A 19614-nucleotide genomic window follows, 5' to 3' on the forward strand; every position below is an offset into this window, starting at 1 on the left:
AGGAAGTTGAAGCTGGTTCGCAATGTCTGAAGCCTTCCGGTGACGTCACCATGTTGCCTGGGAAACTGCGACACGTCTCAAGCACGGGCGCTACGAGTTCGCACCACCATCTCCATCCCTTCCCAGTTCAGCAGTCCGCCCCCCCCCCCGCCCTCCCCTTCCAAGTTGCAGGACGCCCCCCTCCCTCCTTCCACTCCCTTCCGAGTTCCAAGCCCCCCCCCCCCCCCCGCTTCCCTCCCTCGAAGTGCAAGCAGGACCTGTCCTCCGGCAGCCCCTCGCCTTCCTGCGTGCCGGCTGTAATTTAAAAATTGTTACCCCGGGATCCGGCGTCAGCATTGAAAGCGAGGAGCGTTTCACACTGCCTTCCCATCTGTCTGAGCTCTGCCTCTGGTCCCGCCCTTCCAGAAACAGGAAATGAGGGCGGGACCAGAGGCAGAGCTCAGACAGATGGGAAGGCAGTGTGAAGCGCCCCTCGCCTTCAATGCTGACGCCGGACCCCGGGGTAACAATTTTTAAATTAGAGCTGGCACGCAGGAAGGCGAGGGACTGCCGGAGGACAGGTCCTGCTTGCACTTCGAGGGAGGGAGGGAGGCGCGGGAGCGTTGAACTCTGAGGAGAGGGGGGCGTGGAACTCGGAGGGGAGGGAGGGAGGGGGGCATCCTGCAGCTTGAAGGGGAGGGGGCCGTGGAACTCGAAGGGCAGGGGAGGGGTGTCCAACTCGAAGGGGAGGGGAGCCTGGAACTCGGACGACAGAGAGGGACAGAGGGAGGGAGGGGCCATGGAACGCAGAGGGGAGGGGGGCTGGAACTCAGACGACAGACAGGGAGGTATGGAGGGGGGGCGTGGAACCTTGCTAGCGCCTGTTTCATTTCTCTATGAAACGGGCCTCTTTTACTAGTTTTCCATAATATCCTGGAAAGACTCGAGGAATTCAGATACAGCCCAAACTAGGTGGAGCAGAGAGGAGCTGTAAGGCTCCTTCTTCCCTGGCTCCTCTGGTGTGTGTTTTTATTCATTGTAATTAATTGTGTCAGTGTTGTTCCCTAGCAATCCAATTTCTGGGCCATTTTTAGTGTTTACTGACAGTTAGACCCCGTAAGTAGCAGCTTTTAATGTCTCGCACTTTTCTAAACATTTTCTAAATTTCCTGACTGCTACACACGACCAATATCCTCTTGACATTTAGAAAATCTCAGAAGCTGTAAAGCAAGGCATAGAAATGAAAGAAATGTCTTGTTAAAATGTCAGAGTAGGGATTTTTCCTTTTTTGTTTAATTTTAGAATAGAATCGGTTTACGTTGAGTCGTGACAGAGCTAAACGTTACTGAACTGATAAGGTCAGCAGTAGGTGGAGCAAAAGGTACTGGAGTCTGGCAAAATGATTGCAGGTAGCCTTATAACCCATCTCACTGCAGGGATATTTTTATCATGTTTTAAGGGTAGATAATAAATCGTTTTCTCTACATTTACTTATTTGCCACAAGAAAAAGAAGGCAGGGTTAACACTGCGCATTGAACTCCGAAAAGAAGAAAATTGCATTGCAAAGTAGCACAAGGAATTGAAGTTTCATAGGGGAGGTTATTTTTACAGTTCAGGAACACAGACAAAAAGTTCAGTTATTTATAGATCATCTAGATTGGAAAAAGGGAATGGAATAACGTTCTAGTGGTTAGAGCAGCAGGGAGCCAAGGGTTCAAATCTCACTATGGCCGCTTGTGATCTTGGGAAGTCACTTAACCCTCCAGTGCATCAGGTACAAACTCCCCCCCCCCCCCCCCCCCCCCCCCCGTTTAAGCTAATGCCGACACAGCCCATTCATTTTGAGTGGGTTGTGTTGGCATTGCCGCGTGGCTTAGTAAACTGGGGAGTTAGATTGTGAATCCTCCAGGGACACGGAAGTAGCTACTGTACCTGAATGTAATTCCCCTCGAGCTGCTACTGAAAAGGCATGAGGTAAATCCAAATTCTTTTTGTTTTCCTTTACTGGAAGACAGCAAGCATGGTGATGCAGAAAAGAACAATAAAAACAGTAGGTCAGGTGTAGGGGTGGTGGTGATTTAGGTTTTCTTAAGAAAAGTAATATATTGGTACCTTCTTGGATTCTAACCAGGGGCGTAGCCAGACTTCGGTGGGAGGGGGGTCCAGAGCCCGAGGTGAGGGCACATTTTAGCCCCCCCCTCCCCCCCCCGCCATTTTTTACACCCGTCACCACCAACAACTTTGACCCCCCCCCCCCCCCCGCCGACGACCCTTTTGACCCCCCTCCCGCTGCCAACCCTCCCCACCACTGCCGTCGCCTACCTTTGCTGGCGGGGGACCCCAACCCCCGTCAGCCGAGGTCCTCGTCTTCCGGCGCAAGGCTTCGTTCTGTTTCTGAGTCTGATGTCGTGCAGGACGTCAGACTCAGAAACAGAACGAAGCCTTGCCCTGGAAGACGAGGACCTTGGTTGGCAGGGGTTGGGGGTTCCCTGTCAGGAAAGGTAGACGACAGCGGGTTGGTGGCGGGAGGGGGGGGTTGATAGGGTCATCAGCAGGGGGTTCAGGGCCTAAGCTACGGGGGCCCAGCCCCCCATGGCCCCACGTAGCTACGCCACTGATTCTAACAATGGGTATGGGTTGTGTTGCTGTAGGATGAAGAGCGCAAAAAGAAGCAGATGGAGGAGTGTCGGAAGAGGCTACCCGTGGTTTAGGTCATGTAATAGGTAGTAAGGTGGTAATGTCATAAATTGGCTCCAAGATTTAGTTGCCTAAATGTCACGTGCTTAGTGCCAATTCTCTAACAGCATTTAGGTCCCAAGATTTCTTTATAGAATATTAACGTAAATGGCCATTGGCTGACCTAAAGTTAGACACCAACACTTACGCCAACACTTAGTCAGTGGCAGTTTTAACTGTTGGCACCTAATTGTACCTCGAAGGGTGCATAACTTTTATAGTATTCTATAAATTACATTCAAATCTGAGACTCGTCCATGAGTGGCCCATATTCTGCCCGTATTTGTGCCCCCTCGCACTTACGTGCTAAGTGATTTTGGTGTGTATGTTATAGAATAGCACTTAGATGCGTGATTGCCAATTAGTGACGCCAGTCACATGCGCAAATATTATTCTATAACTTAACGTGCACAATTAGCACCTATCTATAGGCGCCAGTTTCTAGAACTGTCCTTCACAGATGTTTCTCTCTAGTCAGTGGGTATTAGCAGGTTCTGTGCGTTAAATTATGTGGTGCGAGCAGGGCATTAGAGGCAGGGCCGCCGAGAGGAGGAGTCAAGATACCCTAAGGCGTGGCGCCGGCATGGCTGATTGGTCTCCTACTCCTGTGTGTCACAGTGCCGGGTTTTCACGTTAACTCTGCTCTGCCAGCCACAGGTCCTTCTTCCTGCCTCGTCCCGCCTCCTGTGTGAAATACTTCCTGTTTCCGCAAACACGGGGAGGTGACACTGCAGGAAGAAGGACCTATGCGGCAGAGCAGAGTTAATGCAGTCCTGGCACACAGGAGCAGGAGACAAGTATTAAGCAAGTAAGTAGGCCGGAGGGGGGCGTGCAGGGGGAGGGCCCGGGGGCAGGGGGGTTGCCCCGGGCTGGGCTTCGTCTCTCGGCGGCCCTGATTGGAGGGGTTTAGAATGTGTATTTGTGACTTACAGCAAGCACAGTTTCATTCAGAAATGTTACAACAGGCTGCTGACTCATTGTCTGTACGGCTCGGTCAGGTTTTATCTTTGAAGTGTGGCAGAATTTCATCTTGATGACACTGAAAAAAAAAAGATTTCAAGGGAAAGAGCCTCTTTCTAGCAGAGAATGTCATCTTCTAAGAGTGTTATCATTTGTTGTGGCTCTCTTTTGCCTTTGAACACACTCTAGCGTAATATTTAACAAGTGGAGGGAAAAGCATGCAGAGCATGGCACATACCGTGTTTCCCCGAAAATAAGACACTGTCTTATATTAATTTTTGGCCCCAAAAATGTGTTAGGTCTTATTTTCAGGGGCTGTCTTATTTTTCGGGGAAACATCGGGGTTGGATCGGGGTTGGCCCGCCCGCCCTCCGTCGCTCCCGGAACTAACCTTAAACGCCTCCTTTCACCTTCGCAGCAAGCAGCAGCAGGGCAGGCCACTCCTTCCTTCTGTGTCCCGCCCTCGCCTGACGTAACGTCCGCGAGGGCGGGGCACGGAAGAAAGGAGAGGTCTGCCCTGCTGCTGCTTGCTGCGAAGGTGAAAGGAGGCGTTTAAGGTTAGTTCCGGGAGCGACTGAGGGTGGGTGGAGGGGGGGCCCGCCGACCTCGGGTGGGGGGGCGGCCCGGGGGGCGGCCTTGTCCGGCTCTCGGCGGCCCTGCTTTCAAACAAAAATTTGCTAGGTCTTACTTTCGGGGGAGGCCTTATATCTACCAATTCAGGAAAACCTCTACTAGGTCATATTTTCGGGGGATGTCTTACTTTCCGGGAAACAGGGTAATATTCTTGAAAAGCTGCATGTAAGTGTATCCTGTTGCACCTGTTAAGTCCATGGGGAGTAGCTGGGAGTTGTAGTGCAGTTTTCAAGTGGTATTTTTGTGGGGATGGGACAGTAACAGGTGCTATATTTTGAGAGAGGGTAGTTTGCGGGGTGGTAAGTCACTTGGGGGGTAGTTTTTGGAGGTGGGGCACTTTGCAAGTTGGTGGTACAGTTTCGGGGATAGGGCAGTTGCAGGCAGGTAGGTAGTTTTGGAGGGTGAGGGCAGTTAACAGGGAAGCATTTTCTTTTGGGGGGGGGGGGATATAGTGCCCAAGTATTAATGAAATAGCCCACGTCGGGAGAAGCAGTTTCTTCAGCCAGTCCCTTCAGGCCCTTTGGGAAGGTAAATGCTGCAACATCTCCGGATATGCTCTGTTTTTCTTACTCCGGAAAGGCGATCGCCATGACGGAACAATGTAAGCCACATTGAGCCTGCAAATGGGTGGGAAATGTGAGATACAAATGCAGTAAGTAAATAAATAAGTATCATTGAATTTTGCCCAGTATAAGAAGATGAATCTCTGGTCTGTACCTCCTGTGTTATATTGCAGGCAAAGTTCAGCTTTTTGAGGTTTCAAGTTCAATGTTTGCACATTTTTAATTTGTGGTCATTTTATTCTGTATTCTTGAGCTTCTATCCATGTTCTGCATATGCGACCAAGGTGAGGCATCTTGTGAAAGTGAATTTCTGTGTAAGTATTTGTAGTAGTCTGCCTTGATCTCTTTTCCCCCACATGTAGTGTGTTGTAAGGACGTCTGCTTTTCTGTGCATTTATGTTTATTTGTGGCCACTTGCATTGGGCATGACTATTTTGGGGGGTAGGTCTCTTGAGAGGTCACCCTGCATATGAGTTCTTGGCACCCTCTTTGCTAGGAAAAAAAACACTATTTGACAGGATTTTAGTTGTTGTTCGTATATAAGAGGTATTTGATTGCTTTAGATTTGTACGTCACACTGTCAAAAAAAAAAGGCCACGCAAGTTTTTATTGTTGGTTTGTTAAATATTATTTATTTATTTATTTTTTGTTACATTTGTACCACGCGCTTTCCCACTCATGGCAGGCTCAATGTGGCAGGCAATGGAGGGTTAAGTGACTTGCCCAGAGTCACAAGGAGCTGCCTGTGCCGGGAATCGAACTCAGTTCCTCAGTTCCCCAGGACCAAAGTCCACCACTAGGCCACTCCTCCACTGTTGCTACTATTTGAGATTCTCCATGTAGAAGTCGGCCCTTGCAGATCACCAATGTGGCCGCGCAGGCTTCTATATGGAATGTTGCTAGTGGAATAGCAACATTCCATGTAGAATCTCCAATAGTAGCAACATTCCATGTAGAATCTCCAATAGTATCTATTTTATTTTTGTTACATTTGTACCCTGCGCTTTCCCACTCATAGCAGGCTCAATGCGGCTTCCATGGGGCAATGGAGGGTTAAGTGACTTGCCCAGAGTCACAAGGAGCTGCCTGTGCCTACAGTGGGAATCGAACTCAGTTCGTCAGGACCAAAGTCCACCACCTTAACCACTACACCACTCCTCCACTGTTGCTACTATTTGAGATTCTACATGGAATGTTGCTATTCCACTAGCAACATTCCATGTAGAAGTCGGCCCTTGCGGATCACCAATGTGGCCGTGCAGGCTTCTGCTTCTGTGAGTCTGACGTCCTGCACGTACTCCATCTCACGTACTCACAGAAACAGAAGCCTGCGCAGCCTTCTACATGGAATGTTGCTAGTGGAATAGCAACATTCCATGTAGAATCTCCAATAGTATCTATTTTATTTTTGTTACATTTGTACCCTGCGCTTTCCCACTCATGGCAGGCTCAATGCGGCTTACATGGGGCAATGGAGGGTTAAGTGACTTGCCCAGAGTCACAAGGAGCTGCCTGTGTCTGAAGTGGGAATCGAACTCAGTTCCCCAGGACCAAAGTCCACCACCCTAACCACTAGGCCACTCCTCCAATAAATGTACTCAAGACCTCATTATTGCCCTATTGGTGCCTTTTACTATTTTAATTTATTACCTGTATATCTTCTCTGCAACATTCTTCTGCCCTTTTTTTTTTGTATTGTTTTCCTAGTACAGAGTACCTGCCTTTTTGCACGATATAAAACTATTGGTTCAAACATTTCGGGCTTTTCTTTCACCCTGTGCAATATAAAAGTGCCAAACCCCTAAGAGAAACGCTACACTGGCTCCCACTTAAAGAACGTATTGTGTTTAAGGTCTGCAGTCTGGTTCATAAAATCATTCATCGGAGACGCCCCCGGCCTACATGTTAGACCTTATTGACTTGGCCACCCAGAAATGCTAAAAGATCAGCACGCACATTCCTGAATCTTCACTTCCCTAGTTGTAAAGGACTAAAATACAGATTAACACACGCGTCCAGTTTTTTCTTACATCAGCGCGCAGCTGTGGAATGCATTGCCACCTGACCTGAAAACAATTTACGACCTAATCAACTTTCGTAAATCACTGAAGACCTATCTCTTCAACAAGGCGTACCACAATGATCCATAATAGGAACTGTAACGCATCTTACTTACCCGATGTTGTGACTGTTTTCTTTATATACCTGACTGCTTAATTCTATTATGTTATCCATGTTCTTTATGTAATACCAATTGTATCTTTTACTCCGGAATGGCGAATGCCATGACGGAACATTGTAAGCCACATTGAGCCTGCAAATAGGTGGGAAAATGTGGGATACAAATGCAACAAATTAATAAATGACTGAATCTCGGATGTATAGCTCTTCCACTCTTGAATGAGCTATTCCCTGGTCATACAAAAAGAAGCCGCATTGAACCTGCGATGAGTGGGAAAGCGCGGGGTACAAATGTAACAAAAATTCCTGCAGAAAAAACCCATAGCCCACTATTAGCCAGCTAGACTTGAGAAAGTCAACACTTCTCCCTGGGACTCGGCACCGAGGGACAGACAATTTTGGAGACACAGTTCTACACTCGATGGACTTTGTAAGTCTATGTGCTTTGAAAATGAGCCTCTAAATCAGGGGTGTCCAACTTTGGCCCTCAGGATTTCTATAATGAATATGCATGAGATCTGTTTGTATACAATGGAGACAGTGCATGCAGACAGATCTCATGCATATTCATTGTGGAAATCCTGAACACCTGACTGGATTGTGGCCCTCGAGAACCAAGTTTGGACACCTCCGTTCTAAATGTTCTTAGGTTTTTTTCTTTGTCGGCATTATGATCATTGGCAAGTAGAAAACTGGCAAACTAGTTTTTAGAAACCGCTCCTTTAATTTGTGAGCAATAGAAATAAGACCTTTAACTAACTGATGTGCTTTGTGAAAGGCAGTTAAGCAAATTAAATATTGACAACCATTAAGAGGGTGATTCTATAACAGGGCATCTACAAAAAATGTTAATTAAGGCACAGATTTTAAGCATCTCTTCTAAACAACAGTGGGTGCCTCTTTTTCTTTAGAAAATACTAGTTAAGTGGCTGAAAGTACGCCTTGATTTAAGGTGTGATCACTTAGGGCTGATGTAAATTTCACGTTAGCAGAAACACACGTAAATGACAGTATTTTATAACTTAAGTTCCTTGTCACTTGCAGCAGATGAATCCAGGAACAAGTGAGTTAAGTCCGCCTACCTGCAGGTGGAGATAGAGATAAACTAAAGGCAGTGATGCCAGACGGCCAGCTCCTTCCTCAGTTAGTATGTCTCTATCTCAGCAGGTGGTGGACGGCTTTTCTCCAGCTCCTGGGCCCAAGGCCTCTGAGGGTATGAACCACCTACACGGCACCCACCAATGTGCCTGCCCAGTGTCAAATTACATGCATACAAACAATTCACATACTTTTACTTATGTCAGTAGTTTACATACAGATGCAGCTACTTACCGTGGAAGTGACAAAAATACCGATATTTATGTACAATATTGTCACCTACAAATAGGCTCCTCCTTTTAGAATTATCCCCTATGCGCAAATGGCAGTTCGCTAAAAAGCTAATGGCTCCTTTTACTAAGCAGCGTTAAGCCCAACATGGGCTTACCGCTCACTATACAGAAAGTACCGCCGGGCTACCGCAGTAGCCCGGCGGTACTTCCCACCCTTAGCATGCTGTCATACCCGGCGGTATAAAAATTTACTTTTGTAGTGCCGAAGTGTACCCGGCGGTAATCGGGCAGTGCTGCTCAGTTACCACCGGGTTAAGGCGGGAGCTCTTACCGCCACTTCAGTGGGTGGCACACCCCCCCCCCTCGCCTTCCACTGCTGCTGCCAGGACCCCGAGGTAAGATGACTTTTAAATTCTGGGCGGCATGCAGGAAGGCGAGGGTGGAGGACTATCTGGGGAGAAGAGGTCGGGCTGGGGTCGGCCTGGTACTCGGAGGAGAGGGAGGGGGCCTGAAACTCGGGGGAGGGGGGGAATGCACCACCTGTAAAAATAAATAAATAAATAAATAAAATTTCAGCACCCCCCCAATCATTTTGAAACGTTGGCTCCTATGCCCTTAACAGCAGTGAATGGTGCCCCAGGCAACATTCCCACCCCAACCCTGGCCAGCCTGAGGAGCAGAAGCCACAGTCAGAAATCAAATCCTAGCCTACTGCATGGTCGTGCACAGCTCAGCCACCAGGCCACCACTGTCTCAGGCAACTTTGAATGAAAGGGTGATATTTCTGGGATAAGCAGCATAAAATGTATAGAACTTTTTTCGAGATCTTGCCAGGTATTTGTGACCTGGATTGGACACTGCTGTAAACAGGATGCTGGCCTTGATGGACCTTCGGTCTGTCCCAATGTGGCAATGTTTATGTACTTATGTACTTGGGATTCTGAATGGAATCTTGCTACTCTTTGGGGTTCTACATGGAATGTTGCTATTCTTTGTTTTTCTGCCAGGTACTTGTGACCTGGATTGGCCACTGTTGGAAACAGGATGCTGGGCTTGATGGACCCTTGGTCTGTCCCAATGTGGCAATGTTTATGTACTTATGTACTTGGGATTCTGAATGGAATCTTGCTGCTCTTTGGGGTTCTACATGGAATGTTGCTACACTTTGAAATTCTGCATGGAATCTTGTTATTCTTTAGAATTCTAGAATCTTGCTACTCTTTGGGGTTCTACATGGAATGTTGCTACTATTTGGGTTTCTGCCAGGTACTTGTGACCTGGGTTGGCCACTGTTGGAAACAGGATGCTGGGCTTGATGGACCTTTGGTCTGTCCCAGTGTGGCAACCGTTATATACTTATGTACTTGGGATTCTGAATGGAATCTTGCTACTCTTTGGGGTTCTAAATGGAATGTTGCTACACTTTGAAATTCTGCATGGAATCTTGTTATTCTTTAGAATTTTAGCATCTTGCTACTCTTTGGGGTTCTACATGGAATGTTGCTACTATTTGGGTTTCTGCCAGGTACTTGTGACCTGGGTTGGCCACTGTTGGAAACAGGATGCTGGCCTTGATGGACCTTCGGTCTGTCCCAATGTGGCAATGTTTATGTACTTATGTACTTGGGATTCTGAATGGAATCTTGCTACTCTTTGGGGTTCTACATGGAATGTTGCTATTCTTTGTTTTTCTGCCAGGTACTTGTGACCTGGATTGGCCACTGTTGGAAACAGGATGCTGGGCTTGATGGACCCTTGGTCTGTCCCAGTGTGGCAATACTTATGCTGTCCCATACTGTTGGCCACTGTAAAAGAAGGTTTATCTGAATCCAGAGTTTTTTGCATTGATCAATTGAATATTGTTCCAATCACGCCAGAGCCCCTCAGGCCCACCAGCTGTCACACGACAGCTTTTCACTATTGTTTTCAACTAGTAGAGGAATTTTTTGTGTGTGTGGCGTCTGTCCAGACAATTAACATTTCTGAAATGGATTTTAGATGTGAAGTGCCCCTTTAACAAAGCCTTTAATTTTTTTGTGTGTAGCTGCTGTTTATCCTCAAAGCCTGCAGTAATTTTAGGAACATCAGTTTTCCTACGCCCTCGGTGTACTGTGGGAGTTTCAGACTATGAAGAATTAGAATGGAAGAGGGTTGAGTGGTTTCTTCTCTTTCTGCCATATACCTTCCCAGCAGTATTCTGCATAATTTCTCTGTGCCTGATTTGGTTCTTAGTTCACATTTTTCTTCGTATTTGAAGTTAAACAAAAGATACTTTGGGGAACTGTAGGGAATCCTTCCATGCATTTGCTTGCTCTTGTTCGCACCTGCAAACATGGTGACAAAATCAAGATCAGACATAACACTTTACTTGCTGCTGACAAGGTTATAAAGAGGAAGCAAACGGGGGGGGGGGGGGGGGGGGGGGAGAAATACATGTCTGGCCTTTCTAAACCTGTTCCCACATCTTTTGCTGCAACTACAGCTGTGCTTTCCTAAGTCTCCTTCCTGTATTGTTAACTCCATTTTAAGAATTGAAAATACTTTAAATGACCCACACCCACCCTCGGATGGCGACCACGTCAAATTATTACTCAGACAACATTGTGTTTCTTAAGGTTTCAGAATATGTACATTTTTGTTTTTAAAGTAATCTCCATGCCTGAGACACGTGAGCTTACCAGTTGGAGGCAGTGGCTGTGTGTGTGTCTATCATTGTAGCTGGGGTCTGTGTATGAAAGTGTGTTTATGTGCTTTCATGAGTGCAAGTTGTATGTGACTGACTGAGTAAATTGGGTGGGTGTGTGGGTGGATTTGTTTAGTTTCGTGACTAAGTAGATTTGGATGTCTGTGTGTATGCATAATTGCATGGATAATGAGTGATTGGGTACGATGTGGGTGTAAGTCCCCATACTCTCTTTGATTTTCTCTGAACCTTGGACTCGGCCTTTCATTCTCACTCGTCCATCCCAAACTCACCCCTTTCACAATACTAAGACTGCCCCCACCCCCACCCCAGTACATGAAGTCTCACTTGAAGTCTTGGCAGCCATCTTAAACAAGTGGCAGCGGTGAAAGGATCCGCGGCAGTGGGCAGGAAAGCATGGGGACCTTTCCTGCCCCAAAGCAAGCCACTAGACCACCAGGGTGATGCGAGGTATGTGTGGGGAGGACATCCAGGTCTGGAGGAGGGGAGTTGAAGACAAGGTAGTCTCTGTTTCCCCTTCTGCTGGAACCCTGCAGGACCCGGGTCCATCTCCACGGGATCCCTGCGGGAATCCTACTATCCCCATTCCTATGCCGCTTTCTAGTCTCTACACCATTCTTTCTCTGTGTCCTTCACTGTTGCTCTGTTTCACTTTTTGTCCTCATTGACACATTATACTCCTGCCAGAATTCCGCATGTCTGCGCATAATCTGCATTCCGAGGCTGGATGGCTAGCCTCCCCACTGCACTTGATCCTTGGTGGGCTCTCCGCTGCCCCCCCCCCATCCTTGGTGGGCTCTCCGCTGCCCCCCCCATCCTTGGTGGGCTCTCCGCTGCCCCCCCCCCCCCATCCTTGGTGGGCTCTCTGTTGCCCCCCATCTTTTGTGGGCTCTCCGTTGCCCCCCCCCATCCTTGGTGGGCTCTCTGCTGCCCCATCCTTGGTGGGCTCTCCGCTGCCCCCCCATCCTTGGTGGGCTCTCCGCTGCCCCCCCATCTTTGGTGGGCTCTCCGCTGCCCCCCCCATCCTTGGTGGGCTCTCCACTGCCCCCCCATCCTTGGTGGGCTCTCCACTGCCCCCCCATCCTTGGTGGGCTCTCTGTTGCCCCCCATCCTTGGTGGGCTCTCCATTGCCCCCCATCCTTGATGGGCTCTTCGCTGCCCCCCATCCTTGGTGGGCTCTCCGCTGCCCCCCCCATCCTTGGTGGGCTCTCCGCTGCCCCCCCCATCCTTGGTGGGCTCTCCATTGCCCCCCATCCTTGGTGGGCTCTCCATTGCCCCCCATCCTTGGTGGGCTCTCCGCTGCTGCCCCCCCATCCTTGGTGGGCTCTCCGCTGCTGCCCCCTCATCCTTGGTGGGCTCTCCGCTGCTGCCCTCCCCCATCCTTGGTGGGCTCTCCGCTGCCCCCCCATCCTTGGTGAGCTCTCCGCTGCCCCCCCATCCTTGGTGGGCTCTCCGCTGCCCCCCCCCATCCTTGGTGGGCCTTCCCCAGCCCACAGCAAAGGCAGGCTGGCTGGCTCTCCCACCGCCCTCCCAGGCCCAACCTAGTGGTCTAGTAGTGGCCTCTTCGGGGGCAGGAAAGAGCCCTACTCTTTCCTGCCCACTGCCGCCACTCTCTGGCTCGTGCCACCGCTTTTTCAAAATGGCCACCAAGCAGTACTCTTGTGAGACTGCCACAGGAAATCTTGTTGGCAATTTGGAAAAAGCGACGGCATGAACCAGAGAGTGGTGGGCAGCGGGCCAGGAAAGAGTGGGGTTCTATCCTGCCCCGAAGAGGTACTCTCCATGCAGCCCCTACCTCAGGGGTAAGTGCAGGGGGTTGTAAAAAAAAGATGGATGCTATGTGTGGGTGGGTGGGAGGAGACTGTAAAGGTGGATGCTATGTGTGGGGGCAGGGAAAAATATAAATGGTATCTGTGTACTGGGGGGGGGGGCTATAATATTGGTTAAATTAAGACAAACTTTCAGAATTTGCAAATTTTGTGCACAGAATTTTATAGAATTTACAAATTTTTATGCACAGAATTTTGATTTTTTTTTTTTGGCACAGAATTCTGGCAGCAGTAACACTCATGCCACAGCACTTTGGCAATTTCCACCTGCTTGAAAGAGCCTAGGACTAGGCAACTCCATGCCATAAAGTACAACTTGAGCCAGTCCTGGTTTCACTCCCAGTACTTGTAATCTTCCTTTTGGTAGGATCTGCCTGGTCACCTTTAACCAGTGTTGCCAGGTGGGCGGTTTTACCGCCCAATTGGGCGGTTTTCCGCGACCCGCCGCGGGAAATTTTTGCCCGCGGCGGGTTGCGGTTTTTTGGGCGGTTTTTTGGCCGGCTTTTCGGCCGCGGTGGGCGGGGTTAGTGACGTGGGAGGCGGGGTTAGTGACGGGGGAGGCGGGGTTAGTGACGGGGAGGCGGGGCCGATGACGGCGGGGCGGGGTTGATGACGGCGGGGGCGGGGGTGATGACGCGGGGGCGGGGGTGTCAGGGGCGGGATTTGAGTTTGGGCGGGTTTTGGGCTGGATTTTGGGCTCCTTTAGGCTGGAAAAAAATTTTCCACCTGGCAACCCTGCCTTTAACCTGGTATCACTTCTTGTCAGATACTCTGTTAATGATGATTAGTCTCAGAGTGATCTCTCATTTTTGTGTTTGCTCCTGATCTTGCCGTTGCCCACAGTCCGTTATGCCTTTAAGTATACTGAAGAGGTGGCCGGGCGGTTTCTGATTCTGTGTTTTTCTCCTTACATCGAATAATTTTTCAGCCCTTTTGGATTTAATAGACTCCTCTTTCTGATGTATTATTCATACGGAGGTTACACAAGGGGTGGTTGTTTTGAGGTTTTCAAAATGCAGAATGTAGTAACAGTCCAATTAAATGATATGTACAACACCTGCTCTGCAGCAGATAACATGCCCGTGATTAGAATAGGATCCACAGACACGAAAGGAGACTCCACAATGAGACAGCTCAAAATTATTCAGAATGCTGGAATAAAACTTGAAACTGCAGTAATAATGGTTTTCTTTCTCTTTTTCATTTCCCCTTCGCTCCTTTCTCTTCATTTCCTTGTTCCCCTCTCCCTTCTTGTACGACCTTTCCTCCCGTATTGTTTTTCTTCCCAGGCCTCCAAATCATCTGGTGGGAAAATGCAGCTTTTAGAAACAAATTTCTCCCTGACTGTCCGTGACTTCATCGATCTTCACCTACATCATCAGAACAGTATCCCAGCATTCCTCAGTGCTGTGACCTTGGACCTCTTCAGTCGCCAGACCTTTGCCTAAATGTCACTCCCTCTACAACTGCTGTGACATGTATTCTTCATAATCCGGCTGAAGATAATTCCGCCTGCACCTTCTGAATCGATTGATACCTAAAGAGCATTGCGAAGCCTTTATCTTCCATTTACTTTTGTGTTCTTTTATTACAGCTGTATTCTGTAAGTGTTAGGGATGGGAGACTGTCCTGTGGCACACAGCCAAAAAAGGTTCCATATATGAATCAGGGGCGTATCTGGACTCCGGCGGTAGGGGGGGGCCAGAGCCAGAGGGAGGGGGCACATTTTACCCCCCCAACAACCCCCCCCCCCCGCCGCCGCCATTGCCAGAACCCTCCCCCCCCCCCCCGCCATTACGAGATCCCCCACCGAAGACTCTCCACCCTCCCCCCCCCCCGCCGCCAACCCTCTCCCGCTGCTGTTGCTTACCTTTGCTGGCGGGGGACCCCACCCCCCGCCAGCCGAGGTCCGCTTGCCGCCTTTAAAGATATTTCATCAGCTGGCGGGGGACCCCAACCCCCGCCAGCCGACCCGACGTCTTTAAAGTTCTTCTTTGGCCTCCGTGGCCGTCCTGCACGTACAACGTGCTGGGAAGTCAGACTCCGAACTGGATTGAACAGCTATCAACTACAGCACGGCCACGGAGGCCGAAGAAGAACTTTAAAGACGTCGGGTCGGCTGGCGGGGGTTGGGTCCCCCGCCAGCTGAAGAAATATCTTTAAAGGCGGCAAGCGAACCTCGGCTGGCGGGGGGGGGGGGGGATTGAGGTCCCCCACCAGCAAAGGTAAACAACGGCAGCGGGGGAGGGTTGAAGGCGGTAGGGGGGTCCAGGGCGAAATCTGCGGGGGCCCAGGCCCCTGTGGCCCCTCGCAGATACACCCCTGATATGAATGAGCTGTTACTCTCTTTCCTTATTGAGAACTGGAGAAACTGAGCAGACCCTGCATCCTACAAAGAATTGAGGTTGGGTTGTGGAGTTAATAGTGTGGTGATCTGCTCCAAAGAGCTTCTCTATCCCTGTTTTCTTTTAGACATGAGCTCCCTTTCCCTAAGTGGGAGAGATATGACATTCCCCTTTCACTTACCATAGCCTGACATCCAAATTCAGTTTGCCTGAATCGACTGTCACTCTTACAACTTAGAATTTTTTTTTATTTTTTATTTTTTTAACATATTACAAAGTAATAAATGTTACATACTAGTTTTATATAGTCCAATCATAAATCCAAACTCGCGTTGACGTACTATCCAGCCTAAACCACTATAACCATGAACTATGAGGGAAGAAGTTAACCCTGCCATTACCCAAAGTCAACTATGTCAGTGTAAAGTACCGTTAGGAAGAATTTACCGTTTTTTAAAGAGAGACAGGATACTGGTTGTTAGTTCTCTGATCTCATTACCCCTGAGACCTTCGTATATCGTACCACTAAAAAGCATTTTTCTTTTCTTCACCACTTCCCAATGAGTTACTAATATTATGGGCTAACCCAGTGGTTCCCAAACCTGGTCCTGGAGGCGCCCCGGCCAGTCAGTTTTTTTAGGATAGCCACAATAAATATTCATGAGAGAGATTTGTATTCTGTAGAGGCAATGCATGCAAATCTCTCATGAATATTCATTGTGGATATCCTGAAAACTTGACTGGCTGGGGTGCCTCCAGGACTAGGTTTGGGAACCACTGGGCTAATCCATAACTGGTAACTAGCAGTGGTATGAAAATTACCAATCAAATCCCATAACAAGGTGGAGTGTCTTTGACGGGACCTTTCATAAGCAATGATGGACGTACTTGGACTTCTAATTCAGCTTAGTTTGAAAGCCATTTTCTAGTTTTTGAATATCCACAATAATTCCATTTCAACTTACAGTTCTGTTTTTTTAAGGTACTAGAATGAAGTAAATATGATAAGCTATGCATGTCTTTAGCATGACAAGGGACCCTGTACTTGATGCATGTGGCCCTACATGTCTTACTCCTTATCAGGCTAGTGCCTCATGAGGCATATGCAGTGCTGAGGGTAGCAACGGATGTGCTTCTCTTTGGTTTGGTATCCTCATGTGGCAACATTCAGGCAGCCAGAGAAATAACCTTCTCATGACAACGAACAAGTCATAACAGTACGAGAAAAATGAGAATAAATGAGTCTGCATTTACTAAAGACGCAACATAATACATTTAAACAAAAGGGAAAATACTTTAGGATATACTATGTCCTTCGGTGAAAGTACAGTCCAAGCCATAAGACGACATGTCTTGATTTCCACTGATTTAATGAGATTGTGCTTGCAAAACTGTTTGACTCACCCTGTTTCCGAGAAAGAGACCGGGTAGAATTGTAAGAATTGGAGGCAGCTGATGAACTAACAATTTTTACTAAGCCACGTAGGTATGTACTTGCGTCCTACGCATGTCAATTTGGAGTTACCGCCCGGCTATCGTGTGGCCCAGGCTGTAATTTTTTTTTTTTACGCGCGTCCGCAATGCACGCTGGAAAATTATTTTTCTTTTCCTGCGTGCGGCGGAAACCGGGCAGTAATCGTCATTCTACGTGTGTGGACGATTACAGCGTGGCTACTGCTAAGTCAATGGCTGGCAGTAAGGTCTTTGAACCAAAATGGACGCGTGCCAATTTTTATTTTGCCGCACGTCCATTTTCGGCAAAAACATTTTAAAAAGGCCTTTTTTACAGGCGTGCTGAAAAATGGATCTGCACGTGCCCAAAACGCACGCCTATACTAGCGCGGCCCAATTTTCAGCGCACCTTAGTAAAAGGACCTCGTAGCTTGTAATCCAACTTAATGTAATACAGGCACAGGGACAGGCAACCATTCTCATGTTTCTGCTTCCCTTAGTCTCGGCTCTGTAATGTGGAAAGATTAGGGTGATGGAGTGTGGAGTACTAAGACCGCACAAGCTCAATTTGTAAGTTCTGCTAGTCTGTAACTCTTTTCCTCTTCAATTGTGTCCCTTCTCTTTCACGTATAAGCAGTTTTATGGTTATGAGAGGATGTTGTCATTTACACTTTCTGAAAATAAAAAAAAAATTGAATTTCTAATCTGGCAAAATGTGCAGTGTTGTCCTGATTTTTATCTTGCATTTTACATACTCCTAAAAAGAACCCCGAAAGCTTCTAAGATTCAGCACAGAGATTCTTTATTTTATTTAAAAATATTTATATGCCACCAATCAAAATATGTAAGTGGCTTTATGAGCATAACAAATAAAACAATATAGTATATAATTCACCTTTCACTACATTTTGTATAATCTACTTCCACTAATTTCAACTAAACTATATTCCTACTCTATCTCTACTATAATAAAAGACACCTTCAATATTCTGAAGCTGACTCCTTGGCTTCAAGTGAAGGGTTCGTTAGGATCGTTAGGTTCGTCGCTCTGTCACCATCTCTCTTGGCCCCGCCCTCGTGCCTGTGATAGGTCCGCCGCCCTCGACGTCATCACGTTTTGAAGACGAGGGCGGCGGACCTATCAGAGACGCGAGAGTGGGGCCGACAGAGGTGGTTACAGAGCGACGAACATGAAGAAAAAAAACCCCTTCACTTCAGGAAAGAGAGGGGGTAACGATGCTAGAACTAACTTGGAGGGGGGCCAGACAGACACAGAAACTGGGATGGAGGGAAACTGGGAGGGAGGGGGAGAGGGTGGGTGGGTAAACAACCCTGGAACTGGGTGGATGGGTGGGAGGGAGGGCCAGCAGACCCTGGAACTTGGAGGGGGGACGACCCTGGAACTTGGAGGGGGCCAGGTGAACCCAGAAACTGGGATGGAGGGAGGGAGGGGGGACCCTGAAACTGGGGGAGGGGGGGAAACGACCCTGGAACTGGGTGGGTGGGAGGGAGGGAGAGCAGACCCTGGACCTTGCAGGGGGGGTGGACCCTGACATTGGGAGGGAGGGGGCCCCTGGCACACACTCTCATTCTCACACACACACACACAAACTCGCAAACACAGTCTCACTCTCTGTCACACACACTCACACTCGCTCTGTCACACACACACATTCACTCTTTCTGTATCACACACACACTCTGTAAAACACACACACTCCGAGGAAAACCTTGCTAGCGCCCGTTTCATTTCTGTCAGAAACGGGCCTTTTTTCCTAGTGTTAATATAATCTACATGCCTGCTTAAAGAAAAATGCTTTCACTTTTATCTAAACTTCACATAACCTGATTCTAGCTACAGCTGTAACAGGAAGTCCTTCTATAGAATGGAAGTCGTGGAAGAAAGTGCTTGAGAGCAAAAGTTAACTGTAATGACCTGTCTGGACAGTACTTATGCAGTACCTTTTGAAAGATGATGGGAAAGATAATTCACAACTTTAAAAGCAACCGTTAAAACTTTACATTTCACTTGTTCCTCCATTGGTAACCAGTAACGCTGATACAGATGTGGGATAATATGTTCATTCACTTCTCTGAACTACCAAAATTAACTCTGGAGCTTCATTTTGTATGAGTTGAAACATTTCAACATCCATTGTAGGAAGCCTAGAGTGGAGGAGTAGCCTAATGGTTAGAGCAGTGGGCTGAGAACCAGGGAAATCTGGTTCAAATCCCACTGCATCTCCTTGTGATCTTGAGCAAGTCGCTTAACCCTCCATTGCCTCAGGTATCCCCTTCAGGGCCAGAAATATACCCACTGTATCTGAATGTACACTGATAGCTTTCTGACTTGCAGGCGGTATATAAGAAATTAAAAGTGAAATAAAAATTAATTTAAATAAGAAAGTGAAATGATCTGGGCAAAAAATCCTATTACAGCAAATAAAATTTCAAATCTAGCATTCTATAAATTATATTTTAATATCTTCATAACGTCTCGCAACTGAGATTTCAAAGATAATTTTTCCTACATGATCTCTAAGTAACAAACCTTGGAACATATAGGCACGTGAATATCATTTAAAGAAAATCTGGTTTTGCCTTAAATAAATTACAGTCTGTCTCCTTAATCAAATCGTGATCTGTCAACAAAGCCTCAGATTTGTGAGCTTATTAGATCTCAAACAATGTGAAATCTCTGAAATTCGTTTTCCAAAGGACAACTGTTACATGTAAACCTATAGTAATCAGTAGAAACATTACAATACCATTCACATAGATTGGGTACTTATAACCTACAGTAAATTCATTAACAGCTTATACTATGGTCTTAAATGCCAATTAAGTAACATTGCAAGAATGGCCGATCCATGAGGGGACCTCCCTTTCTAGTTGCATCC

General features: G+C 47.7%; 1 protein-coding gene across 3 annotated transcripts in view; it reads left to right on the forward strand.

Moving 5' to 3' along the window:
• MAD1L1 (mitotic arrest deficient 1 like 1) overlaps window positions 1-14600 on the forward strand; it is a 1314438-nt gene extending 1299838 nt beyond the window's left edge. For all 3 annotated transcript variants that reach the window (XM_030212095.1, XM_030212096.1, XM_030212097.1), the window contains one exon: window positions 14207-14600. In XM_030212095.1, the coding sequence (XP_030067955.1) occupies window positions 14207-14365 (159 nt within the window). In that variant the 3' untranslated portion in view covers window positions 14366-14600. The remainder of the gene's footprint in view (window positions 1-14206) is intronic.
• Window positions 14601-19614: the final 5014 nt, after the last annotated feature.

The sequence above is a fragment of the Microcaecilia unicolor genome, chromosome 8 (assembly GCF_901765095.1).
Source record: "Microcaecilia unicolor chromosome 8, aMicUni1.1, whole genome shotgun sequence".
Taxonomy (NCBI): Eukaryota; Metazoa; Chordata; class Amphibia; order Gymnophiona; family Siphonopidae; genus Microcaecilia; species Microcaecilia unicolor.